Source organism: Chiloscyllium plagiosum, chromosome 16 (assembly GCF_004010195.1).
Source record: "Chiloscyllium plagiosum isolate BGI_BamShark_2017 chromosome 16, ASM401019v2, whole genome shotgun sequence".
In the NCBI taxonomy this organism is placed as follows: domain Eukaryota; kingdom Metazoa; phylum Chordata; class Chondrichthyes; order Orectolobiformes; family Hemiscylliidae; genus Chiloscyllium; species Chiloscyllium plagiosum.
Genome location: NC_057725.1, coordinates 41290732 through 41304867, shown reverse-complemented (window position 1 = coordinate 41304867; position 14136 = coordinate 41290732). Strand labels below are relative to the sequence as shown.

At 38.3% G+C, this 14136-nt stretch overlaps 1 protein-coding gene across 1 annotated transcript in view; it reads left to right on the top strand.

Annotated features, from left to right (window-relative positions):
• lrp5 (low density lipoprotein receptor-related protein 5) overlaps positions 1-7081 on the top strand; it is a 180143-nt gene extending 173062 nt beyond the window's left edge. The window contains exons 21-22 of the mRNA XM_043705916.1: positions 1191-1288; positions 5524-7081. Of these exons, the coding sequence (XP_043561851.1) occupies positions 1191-1288; positions 5524-5794 (369 nt within the window). The 3' untranslated portion in view covers positions 5795-7081. The remainder of the gene's footprint in view (positions 1-1190; positions 1289-5523) is intronic.
• Positions 7082-14136: the final 7055 nt, after the last annotated feature.

The window sequence follows — 14136 nt, the reverse complement described above, 5'->3', positions numbered from 1 at the left end:
ATGGATAGGATAAATAGACAAAGTCTTTTCCCTGGGGTCGGGGAGTCCAGAACTAGAGGGCATAGGTTTAGAGTGAGAGGGGAAAGATATAAAAGAGACCTAAGAGGCAACATTTTCACGCAGAGGGTGGTACGTGTATGGAATGAGCTGCCAGAGGATGTGGTGGAGGCCGGTACAATTGCAATATTTAAGAGGCATTTGGATGGGTATATGAATAGAAAGGGTTTGGAGGGATATTGGCCGGGTGCTGGCAGGTGGGACTAGATAGGGTTGGGATATCTCGTCAGCATGGATGCGTTGGACCAAAGGGTCTGTTTCCAAAGGGTCTGTTTTGGGTGAGACGTGGAAAAGGTTACAGTGGTACAGAGGTATACATTGGGCTGGGACCATGAGCACCTGCTCTGCTCACAAATGGCATCATTGAGAGCTGAACTGTTCATGGCATTTAGAAGAATGAGTGGGGGTAGTGGGGTTCTTCTAAAATCATGAAGGGAATATGTAAGCTACAAACAGAGACATTGTTTCCACTGGTAGGTGAAACTAGAACCGGGGGCATAGCCTCAAAATAAGCAGGAATAGTTCAGGAATGAGTTGAGGAGGGACTTCTTCACCTGAAGGGTTGTGAATCTGTGAAATTCCATGTCCTGTGAAGCAGTTGAGGCGACCTCATTGAATATTTTTAAGGCAAAGATAGATTTTTGAACATTAAAGGAATTCATGGTGAGTGGGTGGGTAAATGGAGCTGAATTTACAAAAAGATCAGCCTTGGTCTTCGTGGATGGTGGAGCAGGCTTAAGGAGCCAGATGGCCTACTGCTCCTATCTCTTTTTCCCTTATGTGCTTCGTAATTGTGCTCCTTACAGAAGGTTTGCAGTGTGGAAATGCAACATGTCTGAAGTACACTTTTTAAAGGTAGACAATGAAAAATATGTCACAGAAGCAGAAAGCAACATGAAGTTATTTTCTTCATTTTTGCGATTATCACTCATTATATGATGGCAACTTCCATTTGAGGTTTGGGGAGGAAGATATATGTTCGAAAGGTTCATTTTAATGATGCTTCAGTTAATTGATTCTTAGCCAGTAGTCTTGTGTAAAAATTACAACACAAATGCATTAAATGTTTACAAATGTTTAATTCTTTACAAACCGTTTTTAAAATTTTCTGATCAGTTATCATTTTTTAATAGATTTTGAACCCACCGCCATCCCCAGCGACTGATCGTTCTCTCTATAACACCGAAGTGTGCTACTCCTCTAACAGTCCTTCCACTACCAGGTCTTACAGGTGTGTGTATAAGGCACATGATTCCTACTTTTTGAAATCTATTCTTTATTAATGGTTACAAGCACATTTAGAGGGTATGGATGCAGTCAAGTAATGTAAGGGATGAAATGCTGAAGTTCTTAATGCTGAAAATAGCATGTGTTAGTTAAAGCCAATACAAAAGGTCACATCTTAGTTTGTGATAAGTACTTCATTCAATCATTTTTATTTTACCTCTGCAATTGCAAAGCCTAATGTCCATTATTTCTAAGTGTCTATCAACAAATAAATGTTCCACTGTCAGTTCCTTTGACCTCTAAACAGCCAATGACTTTTTTGCCCCCTATCTTTTGCGAACACAGAAAGTCCAGTCTGAATTTGGAACCATTTGATAAAGAAGATTTTTATGTTTGAAAAATGTGACCTCACAGGAACGTATTCTTCTTTGTACTGTGAATTGCTAAGGGGAAAAAAAATCAACTTTTGAATGAGTTCATTTGTCTATTCGTTTCAGGAATCTATCTTATGAAATTTCATAAGGATAAACTATGACCAATTTTATCAATGTAGCTGCAGTATAGAAATTGAGGCCTTTACCCCATTCTGAGGCTTCACAATTAAAATGTGTATTTTATGAGAAATAATCAAGTTGACGTTCCAGCTAATTGTGGGACTTACATAATGGCATTGTATTTTAGTATTGGAAATCTAGTACATTGAGTTTATAATAACCAGAAAGTAAAGTGTGTGGTCAAAACAGGTGCATATTTATCCATATTTAACACCTTTAACAGCATAAACATCTAAAAATGCTTCACAGGAGGGTTACAAAACAAAGAATGACATCAAGACACATCAGGAGAATTCAGGTCAGGTGACTAAAATCTTTGTCAGAAAGGTAGATGTTAAGGAGTATCTTAAACAAGTAAAGCAAGATGAAAAGGTTGAGAGCTGTAGGGAGGGTATTCTAGCAACTCGGTACATAGACAACTGAAGACACAGCCACCAAATTAAAATTGCACATGTACCAAGAGGCCAAAACTGGAGAAGCACCAATATCGTAAAGGGTTGTGGGGTTGGAGGAGATGACAGAGAAAAGGAGGATTGAGTCAATGAGGGCTTTGAAAATAAGGAGAATTTTAAAATCAAGACATTGCTTGGAAACCAACATAGGTCCGTGAGCATAGACCCATTTGGGGAAATGGAATGTGCAAGTAAGTGTATTGGGCAGCAACAAAGTCAAGAAAGAAAGTATAGGTTTGAGGTCACGATTTTCTCAGTTTACATTTAGATTCTTCAATATGCCCTAACAAGAATAGAATATCCTTTATTGTCACGTGTACTTCAGTGCAGGAGTTTAAGAAAAGTTTTTACAATGGGCTGCCTCTAATGGCTCCATCTTAGGTACAAGTACCTAGGTACAAATTTCGGATACAAACAAGAATAAAAGGAAAAGTAATGTTACTTAGTGTTTAAAAAATAAGTTAGAAGTAAGATAGTTATTACATAGTTAAAGGATTGACATTACAGTCCAGTATAAAAGATTATATGCAAAAGGTACTTGTTTCCTTGCGAGAAGGAAATGAAAATTAGGAAGCTAATCATAAGCCTCCCAGCAACTATATAATAGTATTGGTGAGTTCTGACTGCAGCTTGAGATTTCAAAATAGACAGGCAGGAGGCTGGAAGAACACAGCAAGCCAGACAGCATCAGGAAATGGAGAAGTCAACATTTCGGGTTTAACCCTTCTTCAGGACTGGGGATGGATTTAGGGGATGGTGAAGTGGGGATAAATGAAGACAGGTAGAGGATCCGACCTGGTTGGTCAATGGGAGGAGTGAGTCCGGTTGGAGAAGTGGAAGGGGTATAAGGGCTGGGAAGGGAGGTTATTTGAAATTGGAGAACTCAATGTTGAGTCCTCTGAGCTGTAGGCTGCCCAGGCAGAAGATGAGGTGTTGTTCCTCCAACTTGCAGTGTGCTTCATTGCAGCAATTGGGGAGGCTAAGGATGATCATGTCGGAAAGGGGAATTAAAATGGGCAGTGACTGGAAGGTCCAGTCCGTCCATGTGGGCCCGGCTGAGATGCTTGCTGAACCATTCCCTAAGTTTGCGTTCAGTCTCCCCGACTTGGAGAAGACCATGTCAGGAGCAACTGATGCAGTAAACTAGGTTAGAAGAGAGACAGGTGAAGCTCTGCCTCACCTGGAAGGACTGTTTGGGCCCTGGATGGAGGTGAGAGGGTGGTGTACTGGCAGGCTTTGTATCTTTTCCGGGGAAGGTACCTGGGGTTTGGATGGGGGGGTGGGCGGGGAGAAGGTCAGTAAGAAGATAGACGCAAACAAAGAACTGCTGAAGGGAACGGTTCTTGCAGAAGGCAGAGAGGGGTGAGGACAGGAAGATGTTCTTGATGGTGGGTCTAGTTGGATTTGACGAAAGTGTTTAAGGATGATGCATTGGATGCGGAGACTGGTGGGGTGATAGTTGAGGACAATGGGGACTCTATTGGTCTGGGGGGGGAGGGGAAGTGGTTTAGAGCAGTGGAATGGGGGAATGGAATGGTACCACGGAGGTTTGTCTGAATGACAGAGGGAGGAAAATCATGTTGCTGGAAATAGGTGGACATCTGGGTTGCTCGTGAGTGGAAAGTCTCATATCAGAGCAGATGCAGAGGAGGCGGAGGAATTGGGAGAATGGGATGGAGTTCTTGCAGGATACTGACTGGGAGGAGGTGTAGTCCAGGTAATTGGGTTTATAGTAAACATCCGTTTGGAGACTGTCACCAGAAATGGAGGTGGGAGGTCCAGAAAGGGGAGGGAGGTGTCAGAGATGGACAAAGTGAATTTGAGGGTGGGGTGGAAGTTGTGAGCGAAGTTGATGAACTGCTCCAGTTCAACCTGAGTACAGGACGCACCACTGATGCAGTCATCAATGTAACGGTGGAATAGTTGGGGCACAGTGCCTGTGCCTAAAGAGGGATTGATTGACATAGCCGACAAAGAGGCTTGTGTAGCTGGGGCCCATCCAGGTGACCATGGCCACCCTCTCGATTTGGAGGAAATGGGAGGGGTTAAAGGAAAAGTTGTCAAGAGTGTGTTGCTGGAAAAGCACAGCAGATCAGACAGTATCCGAGGAACAGGAGAATCGACATTTTGGGTATGAGCCCTTCAACATATGCCCGAACTTCGACTCTCCTACTCTTCGGATGCTGCCTGACCTGCTGTGTTTTTCCAGCACCACATCTTGACTCTGAGCACCAACATCTGCAGTCCTCACTTTCTTCTCCTTAAAGGAAAAGTTGTTGAGGGTGAGGACCAGTTCAGCGAGGCAGAGGAGGATATTGGTGGAGGGGGACTGGATGGGTCTGTTGGAGAGGAAGAAGCAGAGGGCCTGGAGGCATCATTGTGGGGTATGAACGTGTATAAGGACTACACATCCATTGTGAAGATAAAGCGCTGGGCGCCGGGGAACTGGAAGTTGCTGAAGAGATGGAGAGGTGGTTGGTGTGGCAGATGTAGGTGGGATGTGCCTGAATTAAGGGGGAAGAGGATGGAGTTTAAGTAGGACGAGATGAGCTTGGTGGGGCAGGAGCATGCCGAGACCATGGGTCGGCTGGAGTAGTTGGGCTTGTGGATCTTGGGGAGCAGGTACAACCGGGCAGTGCGGGGCTGGGGGATTGAGTTTGGAGGCAGTGGGGGGTTGGCGGGGGGGGAGGGGGGGGATCACTGGAGGCAATGAGGACATGGACAATGCGGGTGATTTTGGCCTGATGGGTCACAGTGGGGTCATGGGCAAGGGAGAAGTAATATGTAGTGTCAGAGATTTTAAGCAAAAAAATCGGTTATTGTGAGACAGCAGGTGGAAGGGGGGATAAATGACTTCAATTGAACCACATTGGTAGAGTTTTTTAATCTCGGCAACAATAAGCTGCTGAATATAAATAAATTGTCCTTTGAATTTAATTGCAATTTGTGTAATGTTGCAAGCCTGTGTCATAGCTGATGAAACTGTATTTACACAATTAACTGTAGCTGGTGCAAGATACAGTAACAGTCATTGGTCTGCTGGCACATCTGTCACTTTCCAACCTGGCAGCAAGAAGTAGACCACTTAATCTTTTGTAGTAATGAGCAATCCGGTTGGATGTGATTTACAAATGTAGGCAAAAATATAAACCTTAAATGTTGGCTTTGACTATAGTTTTTGACTACTGAAATGAATTGGAGAAAAACTCAACAATTATTTTTCAATTTTACAGACATTACATTATGCAGAGTGTGGCACCACCTACAACTCCATGCAGCACTGATGTATGTGATAGTGATTATACCACAAGCCGATGGAAGAGTCCCAAATACTATGTGGATCTGAACTCTGATTCAGATCCTTATCCACCACCCCCTACCCCTCGAAGTCCATACATGTCAGCAGAGGAGAACTGTGAAAGTTGTCCACCGTCGCCCTCCACAGAACGAAGTTACTTTCATCTCTGTCCTCCCCCACCGTCTCCCTGTACAGATTCCTCATGATTCTAACAGAAGAAACATTTTTTATAATTCTGTACATAGCTTTAAATACAAACAGAGAGAAAGTATATTTTATGAATTAAAAGTACTAGATGGATGAGATTATCCTAAGGACAGTGTACAGAGAATGTGAGAAGGTCGATAGGGACAATGGAATTTTGTACAGATGGAAAGAAAAATATTTATAATTTTGTTTTTTTTCTTAAGTAAATACACCACTTGCATCTTTGTGCCATATGCTAATTTTACAGAACAAATTGGGAAGTAAAAGTATAAAACGTTCACAAATGCAGATACAGACACGATGGGCCAAATAGCCTATTTCTGAGCTGTATACTTTTATTTAGGTGAAAACATTTTAGAAATGAAATTTTTGAATTTTATATTCATGGACATAAATGGACAATCGCTTATTTTGTACTTTTTCTACCTTATCAAAATTACACTTGTTCTTTGGGGTTTAAATTTTTCATTAATTATATTTCTAATCAGAATGTTCTGTTCTGAAAAGACTTATTATTGAATTATAAGCACAGTACACAACCCTCAGTGTCAATTACATGATATTAAAAATAAACCACTAGCTAGAATTGTTTTTTTTTATGTTTAGTGTCATTGTGGGTCTGCATACTATCCTTTTCATATCAAGGACTTGTGTTTGTTTGGATTTGGCCCAGACTGGTTGCATTAAAATCTATATATTCATTAATTACAAGGATACTGCTGAAATTCATTTCATATTGTATCGCAGCAGCTCCTCAAGGTTCCAAGTTCAAGACAGAATAGTAATTCACAACCCCGTTGTAGATTTATACTGCTACCCTGTGGATTCTTGGTGTGGAAAAAATAGTATCACCCTGGTACCTTTTAAAGAGTGCACTTCTTAAATTCGGATAAAATTATATTGAACAAAATAGAAGGATTTTACTTTATACCTGACCGAGGGGTACTTTTTAATACCTCTAGTTGTCATGATTTTTTTAAAAAATGAATGTTCCATTTTAACACAAACAGTCCTCATTTTGTTGAGCACAAGATTCTCCGACAAAAGATTACAAGACAAAGTTCTAGTTGATTGTTGTGTGATTTGTATTTTAACATTAAATTATTTATCATGGATATTAAACCAATTTTCTTCAATAGAAATTATTTTAATGTTTGGCTTTTGTTTCCTTGGCTTGTATGTACAGAAAGTTGTAGCTATCACTACTGAAAAATTTTGAAGAGTGCCCATTGTAAACCATTTAAAGAACTTGCACACTAATAATAAATATCGAAGATTTTGTTGGATCACCAAGCTGCCTTATTTATCATTAGCATGATTGTGCATGCTTGTACCACTAATTTGCTGCGGCAGCATAAACTTAAGAGGAGGGACTGTTGACCAACTGCCTTTTGATATCATTATGGTATGCTTTTAATTCCAAAAAAGAGCCTTTTGTGGAAAGTTGTCATAATACCAATTTACTTTTTAAACCGTTACAAAGCTTTCCATTCTTAAAATTTACCTCTTAGCACTATAGAAGTTAAAAAGTATATTTTATCTAATTTCATTGTGTTATTTATAAAATGCTATTATTCACAGATTATATGTATAATTTTCAGCAGCACTCTGTATACCGTGAAATGACTGTTTCTATGACAATGACATTAACATTAGCTATAAAAAAGCAGATGTTTGACAGAACTTTATATTCATTTTTTTCTTCTATTGTCTATTATAATTACTGTGGTCATAAGTTCGGTTAAGTCCCATAAAATGTGTAGAGCCCAGTTTGCTGCATTTGTATTGAGTGCTTGATTCTTGTCTACGATTGAATGTTTAATTATTAAAGTAAGGACATTTTTTTTTCCACATTTCAAATTGTGCTTGGCTGTGTGGGTGAAATGCTGATGACCGACCTGTCTCCAGAACATTGTTTGCTAGAGCAAAGAGAAACTTCAGATTGTTCTCCTTTCCAGTTTTAACCTTTTCTGCTTCTCTTGTGCATAACGTATTTTAAACTTATACTTTGGAAAATGAAACCTTGTGTAACTATCTGATTTTCCTCAGTAAGTAGAAATGCTGTTTGTTCGGTACATTTTTGTTTTTCATGGATTTTGGTGCACAATCTTTACAAATCTAACACAAATGCAAGTATCTAAGGATGAGATGGAAATAGTATAGATTTCTTTTTAAGTGTAGAAAAGACTTCATACTTAATTGCCACATTCCTTGATTTTGTTTTATATTTACCTCGTCATATACCAAATTTCAGATATTAATTGCCACCTTTTCATTATTGATTGAAGCTGAGTAGTTTATGGAATTAAAGCCAAATATAACAGGAGTTGAGAGATGTACAGTGTTTAGAAGGGATCAGTGTCAATTTTGGAATCACTATAATCTGACATTATGTTGAAACAGTGTCAACAATTTGGAAGGAGAAAGTTATATTTACTGTGGGGAAAAATATTGATTCCCCCATTGACTACTCATGTAGCATCCTTTGGTTACGTAGGGAAAGCCCATCTCGCTATTGCTGATGTGGAGAAGTTTAAATCGTTAGCTCACAATTTTGAAGGGTTCTAACAGTGCCTTACATAAAATTATTGTAAATGATTTTTTTTAAAAGTGGTTTGTTAGTGCATTTGTGAAAGTGTACCTCCAGCAGTTTTTATTAATTTTGTACAGTTTATTGAATAATTTGTTTGTTGCTACATAAGATCTGAAATGAAAACAAAATGCTTAAAGTACACAGCAGGTCAGGCACCAGCTGTGGAGAGAATTAATGTTCCAGCTCAATGACCCTTCAGAACATCACCCTGACATATTTTCTCTCCACAGATGCCGTCTGATCTCCTGACAATATCCATCATTTTCAGTTTTTTTAATTAACAGTTTAAACCACCAAATAATTTCAATGTTTAGGCTAATAAAGTTATTTCCTTATCTGCATTAGACAATATTTTCTAAAGCAATTCAAGCAGTCTTTTCTCCCACCATGAGTTTTGAATGTTACTCTCCTCTAAATTTGACTGTTTACCATTTTAAGCCTCCAGTACATCATATCAATCTCAAAGAAATTGCTCCATGAACCTTGGTAATGCTTCTTTTCCTTTAGCCACTAGGTGGTGCAAAAGAACAAACTTCAGCAAAACACCAGTTGCCTAATATCAGAATGGCTACACTTTTTGACAAAACTAAAATCAAATGACTTATTATGTAAAGAATCATGCACATAAACTTGCATCTTAATTATGTGTGACATGATATGTTGATGCACAGTATGCACAAATATACAGTGCTACCATAGTAGGATTGGTAACTTACACGGACCAAAGACTTTTCAAGTTAAATGTTTAATATGTTAACATCTGATCAACCTAACCGGTTAAACTTAATTATCTGACTCTTCTTGAATAATACCAGTGACTGTCAAATTCCCTTTGATTTAAAGTAATCTTTTTTGAAAATATTTATAATGAATTAGGTGCTCCTAGATTATTTCTTGAAACTGCTAGAATGTGGCGATTAAGTTTTTTTTTGAAAAAGTCAATTGTAATTTTGAGTTCTATAAATGAATAGTAGTCAAAGAATCAGGGATCAATTTCTAAAAATATCTCTTACATCAAATAGAATATAGAGATCTGAGAATGCAGATATATAAATCACTGAAAAATGTAACAACGCAAGTTGATAAATGTATAGGATTTCAAGACTAATAGAATATAAAACAGGAGAATAATATTAAATTTATATAGAACGTTGAATAGATCACAGAATTCTGTGAACCCTTTTGATCTCTAGATTAAAAAAGGATACAGAAACACTGGACAAATTTACAGAGATGTTTCCAGAATTGCAGGGATTCAGCAAAGGTAGAACCAGTAAAGGGCCTTTCCCTGGTAAAGAGATCTGATGGATGGATATGAATAAGGTAAGATGAGGGCCAATAAATATCAAATCACCACTAACAAGTAAACTAAAGAAATAAGAGGAATTTCTTATCACAGAGTGGGTGAGGATGTAATAGTTGAATGACATGGATGGTTAAAACATCAGCATATTTTAAGGGGAGGCTTAATGTGTACACGTGGGAGACAAGAACGTAGGGACAGCGAGAAGTGTTAATTAGAGAGAAAGGTAGCTTCATTTGGAGAATAAGTATCAACCTAGACCCATACAATCGATTGACTGTTTTCTATGTCATAAAGTTATTAAAACTAATGTGAAGTTGTTTGCAATTTTTGGGTTTTGTACTACGAGAAATGCATTGAAGTTATGGCTTCACTAAGATAATGAGGAGAAAGTGAGGTCTGCAGATGCTGGAGATCAGAGCTGGAAATGTGTTGCTGGAAAAGCGCAGCAGGTCAGGCAGCATCCAGGGAACAGGAGAATCGACGTTTCGGGCATAAGCCCTTCTTCAGGAATGAAGAAGGGCTTATGCCCGAAACGTCGATTCTCCTGTTCCCTGGATGCTGCCTGACCTGCTGCGCTTTTCCAGCAACACATTTCCAGCTCTTCACTAAGATAATGCCAAGGATGAAAAGGTTTCCATTGCTAGCAGTGAAAGCTGAGGAGTTGTAATATAGGTTTTCAAAATTCTGGTGTTTTTAATTATGAATTCACAAAAGCCATTTCTTGCTGTTGGGAGGTCAATGAAAAAGGATGATGAAATAGTGATGAAAGAGCTGGGAGAAGGGTTTCTCAGAAAAACGTTGAATTTTGAAAGCGGGGGAGATGTAAGGATTTGAGGAGGAAGAGGTGAGGTACGGTTTGGATTGCTGTGGCAAAGACAACTGACTCCTTTGTAAAACTGTTTGTGTTTAGTAGGAGGTAGCATCGAATAGTAATTTAGTTATTTCCCTGCATGGAAATGCAATTTTAATGTAACATAAATTGTTTGCTAAAGTATTCTCCTTGCCACCCCACTACCACCACCAATGCTCACCAACATTTGCTAATTGTAAACTGTGTTTAATTTTAATTTGGTAATGGCCTGAAGATTTAGATCAAGGGTAAACATAGTGGTGCATTAAAGTTGAATTGGATTTAACTTCTGAAATTCAATTGTGAAATCAGGTTAACTCAAATTTGACTTAGTTTTGGTTGAAATTGGAAAGCACAGCTTCCCCCCTGCCCCCGCCAAACCCCCCAGGTCCCCCTCCCACCCAACAATATGTTGTGATATCTTTCAGATAGTAATGTTATCATTGTCATTAAAGTTGATGTTACGAGCATATCTCTGAATGGGGCTCACCAATCAAACTGAAGTTTATAAACAAGTTGCTTTTAATAACTACCAAAAAACAAATAGTTGCAGCCAGAAACACAAATGTTTAGGAATAGTTTTGAAATCAAGCTGCTAGACTACATGGAATTTCTGCAGCAAGAAACTAATCCAACGCAAACATGATGGGCAGACAATAATAGAGTGACTTTTCCAGTCTTCTAACTTTTTACTGGCAGCAGAAATGGATTGCCTTAGTCACTAGCTTTTGTTTTGTTAAATGGTGTTTGTTTCTCATGTTTAAATTTATGGCCAGCATTTGATATATTCTCGCACTCAGCTCCTGGTGCTGACGTCAAAACCTTTTGATTGTATTTCTTTGTATGAAAAATTTGCAAAGACAATATCAAATTACTACATTTGTAATAAAGATGCTGTTGATTTTTATAATAAAATGCTTTATTTTAAAATCTGTTTTGTAATGGTCAATTACAATTCTTTTTACATTTGGAATGCGCAACTGAAAAAATAGAACTTTAAAGAGGAGTGTCTCTGGGAAGAAAAAATGCAGAATACAATACTCTGTTCAAATGTTTTGACTCTCAACACATTTTCTTCCTAATAATGGAAAATAAAGGTCTTTATTTGTACATAAATGTTACCATCAGTAGCGAGGTGATTTATTTGTTGTCAGAAAACAGTTATTCATCGCATTTGTTGCTTACCGAGAGGTTAGCAATGTTGTCTACTTCCTATAATTGTGTGAAATATAGAAAGTAGATTGTCACTTCAATAATTTCCTCCATTCAGACAAGCCAATGTAGAATATTGAACCTTCGTGAACTTTATCCCTGGAATTTCGCTGTTCATTGCTGATGGAGTATTTCTTGCCATGTGTGAAACTTTGATATGGTTTGATTTTCATTAACTCATCAAAATGTATGATGAGATTAAGTTGGGAAAATAGTTCCATGAATTTTGACTGCCACATTAAAATCAATGCCTTTAACTAATGGTAATTTATTATTACTATACCAGAATGATGTGTGAAATGGGAGATTTAAAGAAAGTTACAGGATTGATGACATAACATTATAGGGAGCTGTTAGACATGGTACATTTCTCAAAATTTAATAATTTACCCTTGAATAGAAAAGGACTGGCAAAGCATTTAAAGCCAAACATGACCACGATTAATCTGCCAATACTACAGCAAGAAAGCAGCAAAAAAAATTAAAATTGCATTTTCATACTTTGACAATCTGAAGTTGTCACAAAAGGTTTTGCATTAACAGAGACTTTTAAAGTTAATTGTTGTTGTAATGTTGCAAATGTTGAATTGATTTTCATCAGTGAGGACCCATAAACAATATTATGATAATGACTGGGTAATTCATTTTAACAATATTGATTCAGTTACACATAGAACACAGAAAAGTACAGCACACAATAGGCCCTTTGGCCAACGATGTTGTGCTGAGATTTAATCCTAATGTAAAATATAGTAATTTAACCTACGCACCCCTCAACTCAATGCTATCCATGTGCATGTCCAGCAGTCGCTTAAATGTCCCTAATAACTCTGCTTCCACCACCACAGCTGGCAATGCATTCCATGCATTCACAACTCTCTGCGTAAAGAACCTACCTCTGAAGTTTCCTTTATACCTTCCTCCCTCATATCTTCAAACTATGACTTCTCGTACCAGTCAATCCTGCCCTGGGGAAAAAATTCAGGCACTCAATCCTGTTCTGCCATTTGGTAAACCATGGCTGATCTCTTTGTTTTTAATTCACATTCCCATCTACCCCCAAGCTCTTTTGATTTCCTTGCTTAATAAGAATCTATACGCCTCCATGTTATATTTAAAAATATATTTATAGAAAAGTATTTCATGACCCCACTTCCAATGCCTTTTGAAGCAAAGAGTTTAAAAGTCACACAATCCACTGAGAGAAAAAAAAGATTTTCCTCATCTGTGTCCTAAAAGGGTGATCCCTAATTTTAAGTGTTCCCTAGTTGTAGACTGACGCACAAGAAGAAATAGTGAGGACTGCAGATGCCGGGGATTAGAGTCGAGAGTGTGATGCTGGAAAAGCACAGCAGGTCAGGCAGCATCCGAGGAGCAGGAGAGTCGATGTCTCGGGCAAAAGCCCTTCATCAAGAATAAGGAAGAAGAAATATCCTTTCCACATCCACTTCATCAAGACCATTCAGGATCTTTACACACTTCGATCAAACCACCTTCCACTTTCCTAAATGCCAATGGCATCAAGCCCAGCCTGCTTAAGGCAGCCCTTTCATTCTAGCAAACTGTATTACTTCCAATACATTCACATTCTTGACAAAGGAGACCAAAGCTGCAAACAGTATTTGAGAAGTGTTCTGTACAACTGAATCGAAATATCCTTTTTTGTTAATTTCTCTCATAATAAAGAATAACATCCTTAGTCGTCTTCATTATTTGCTCTAACTGCAAACTAATGTTTTGTGGGTACAAATTACAATGTTTAAAAGACATGTGGATAGGTATGTGAATAGAAAGGTTTGGAGGGATATGAGCCAGAAGCAGTCAGATGGGATTAGTTTAGTTTGGGAATATATTCAGCATGGACTAGTTTGACCATTTCATTGTTTATGACTCTATGTGCAGAACATCTAAATCCTCTGAAACTCAGAATTCCATATTTGTTCTCCCTTTAAGTAATACTTTGTTCATTTTGGCAGAATAATGAAAATGCAATTTTCCAACATGATATGGGCCAATGGGCTGAGTGACAGATAGAATTTAATTTTGATAAATATGAGGTGCTGCATTTTGGAAAAGCAAATCAGAGCAGGACTTATACACTTAATGGTAAAGTTCTGGGGAGTGTTGCTGAACAAAGAGACTTTGGAGTGCAGGTTCATAGTTCCTTGAAAGTAGAGTTACAGGTAGATAGGAGAGTGAAGAAGGTGTTTGCTATGCTTTGCTTTATTGGTCAGAGTATTGAGTACAGGAGTTGGGAGGTCATGTTGCAGCTGTACAGGATTTTGGTTAGCCCACTTTTGGACTATTGTGTCCAATTCAGGTCTCCTAACCATCGGAAGGATGTTGTGAAACTTGAAAGGGTTCAGAAAAGATTTACAAA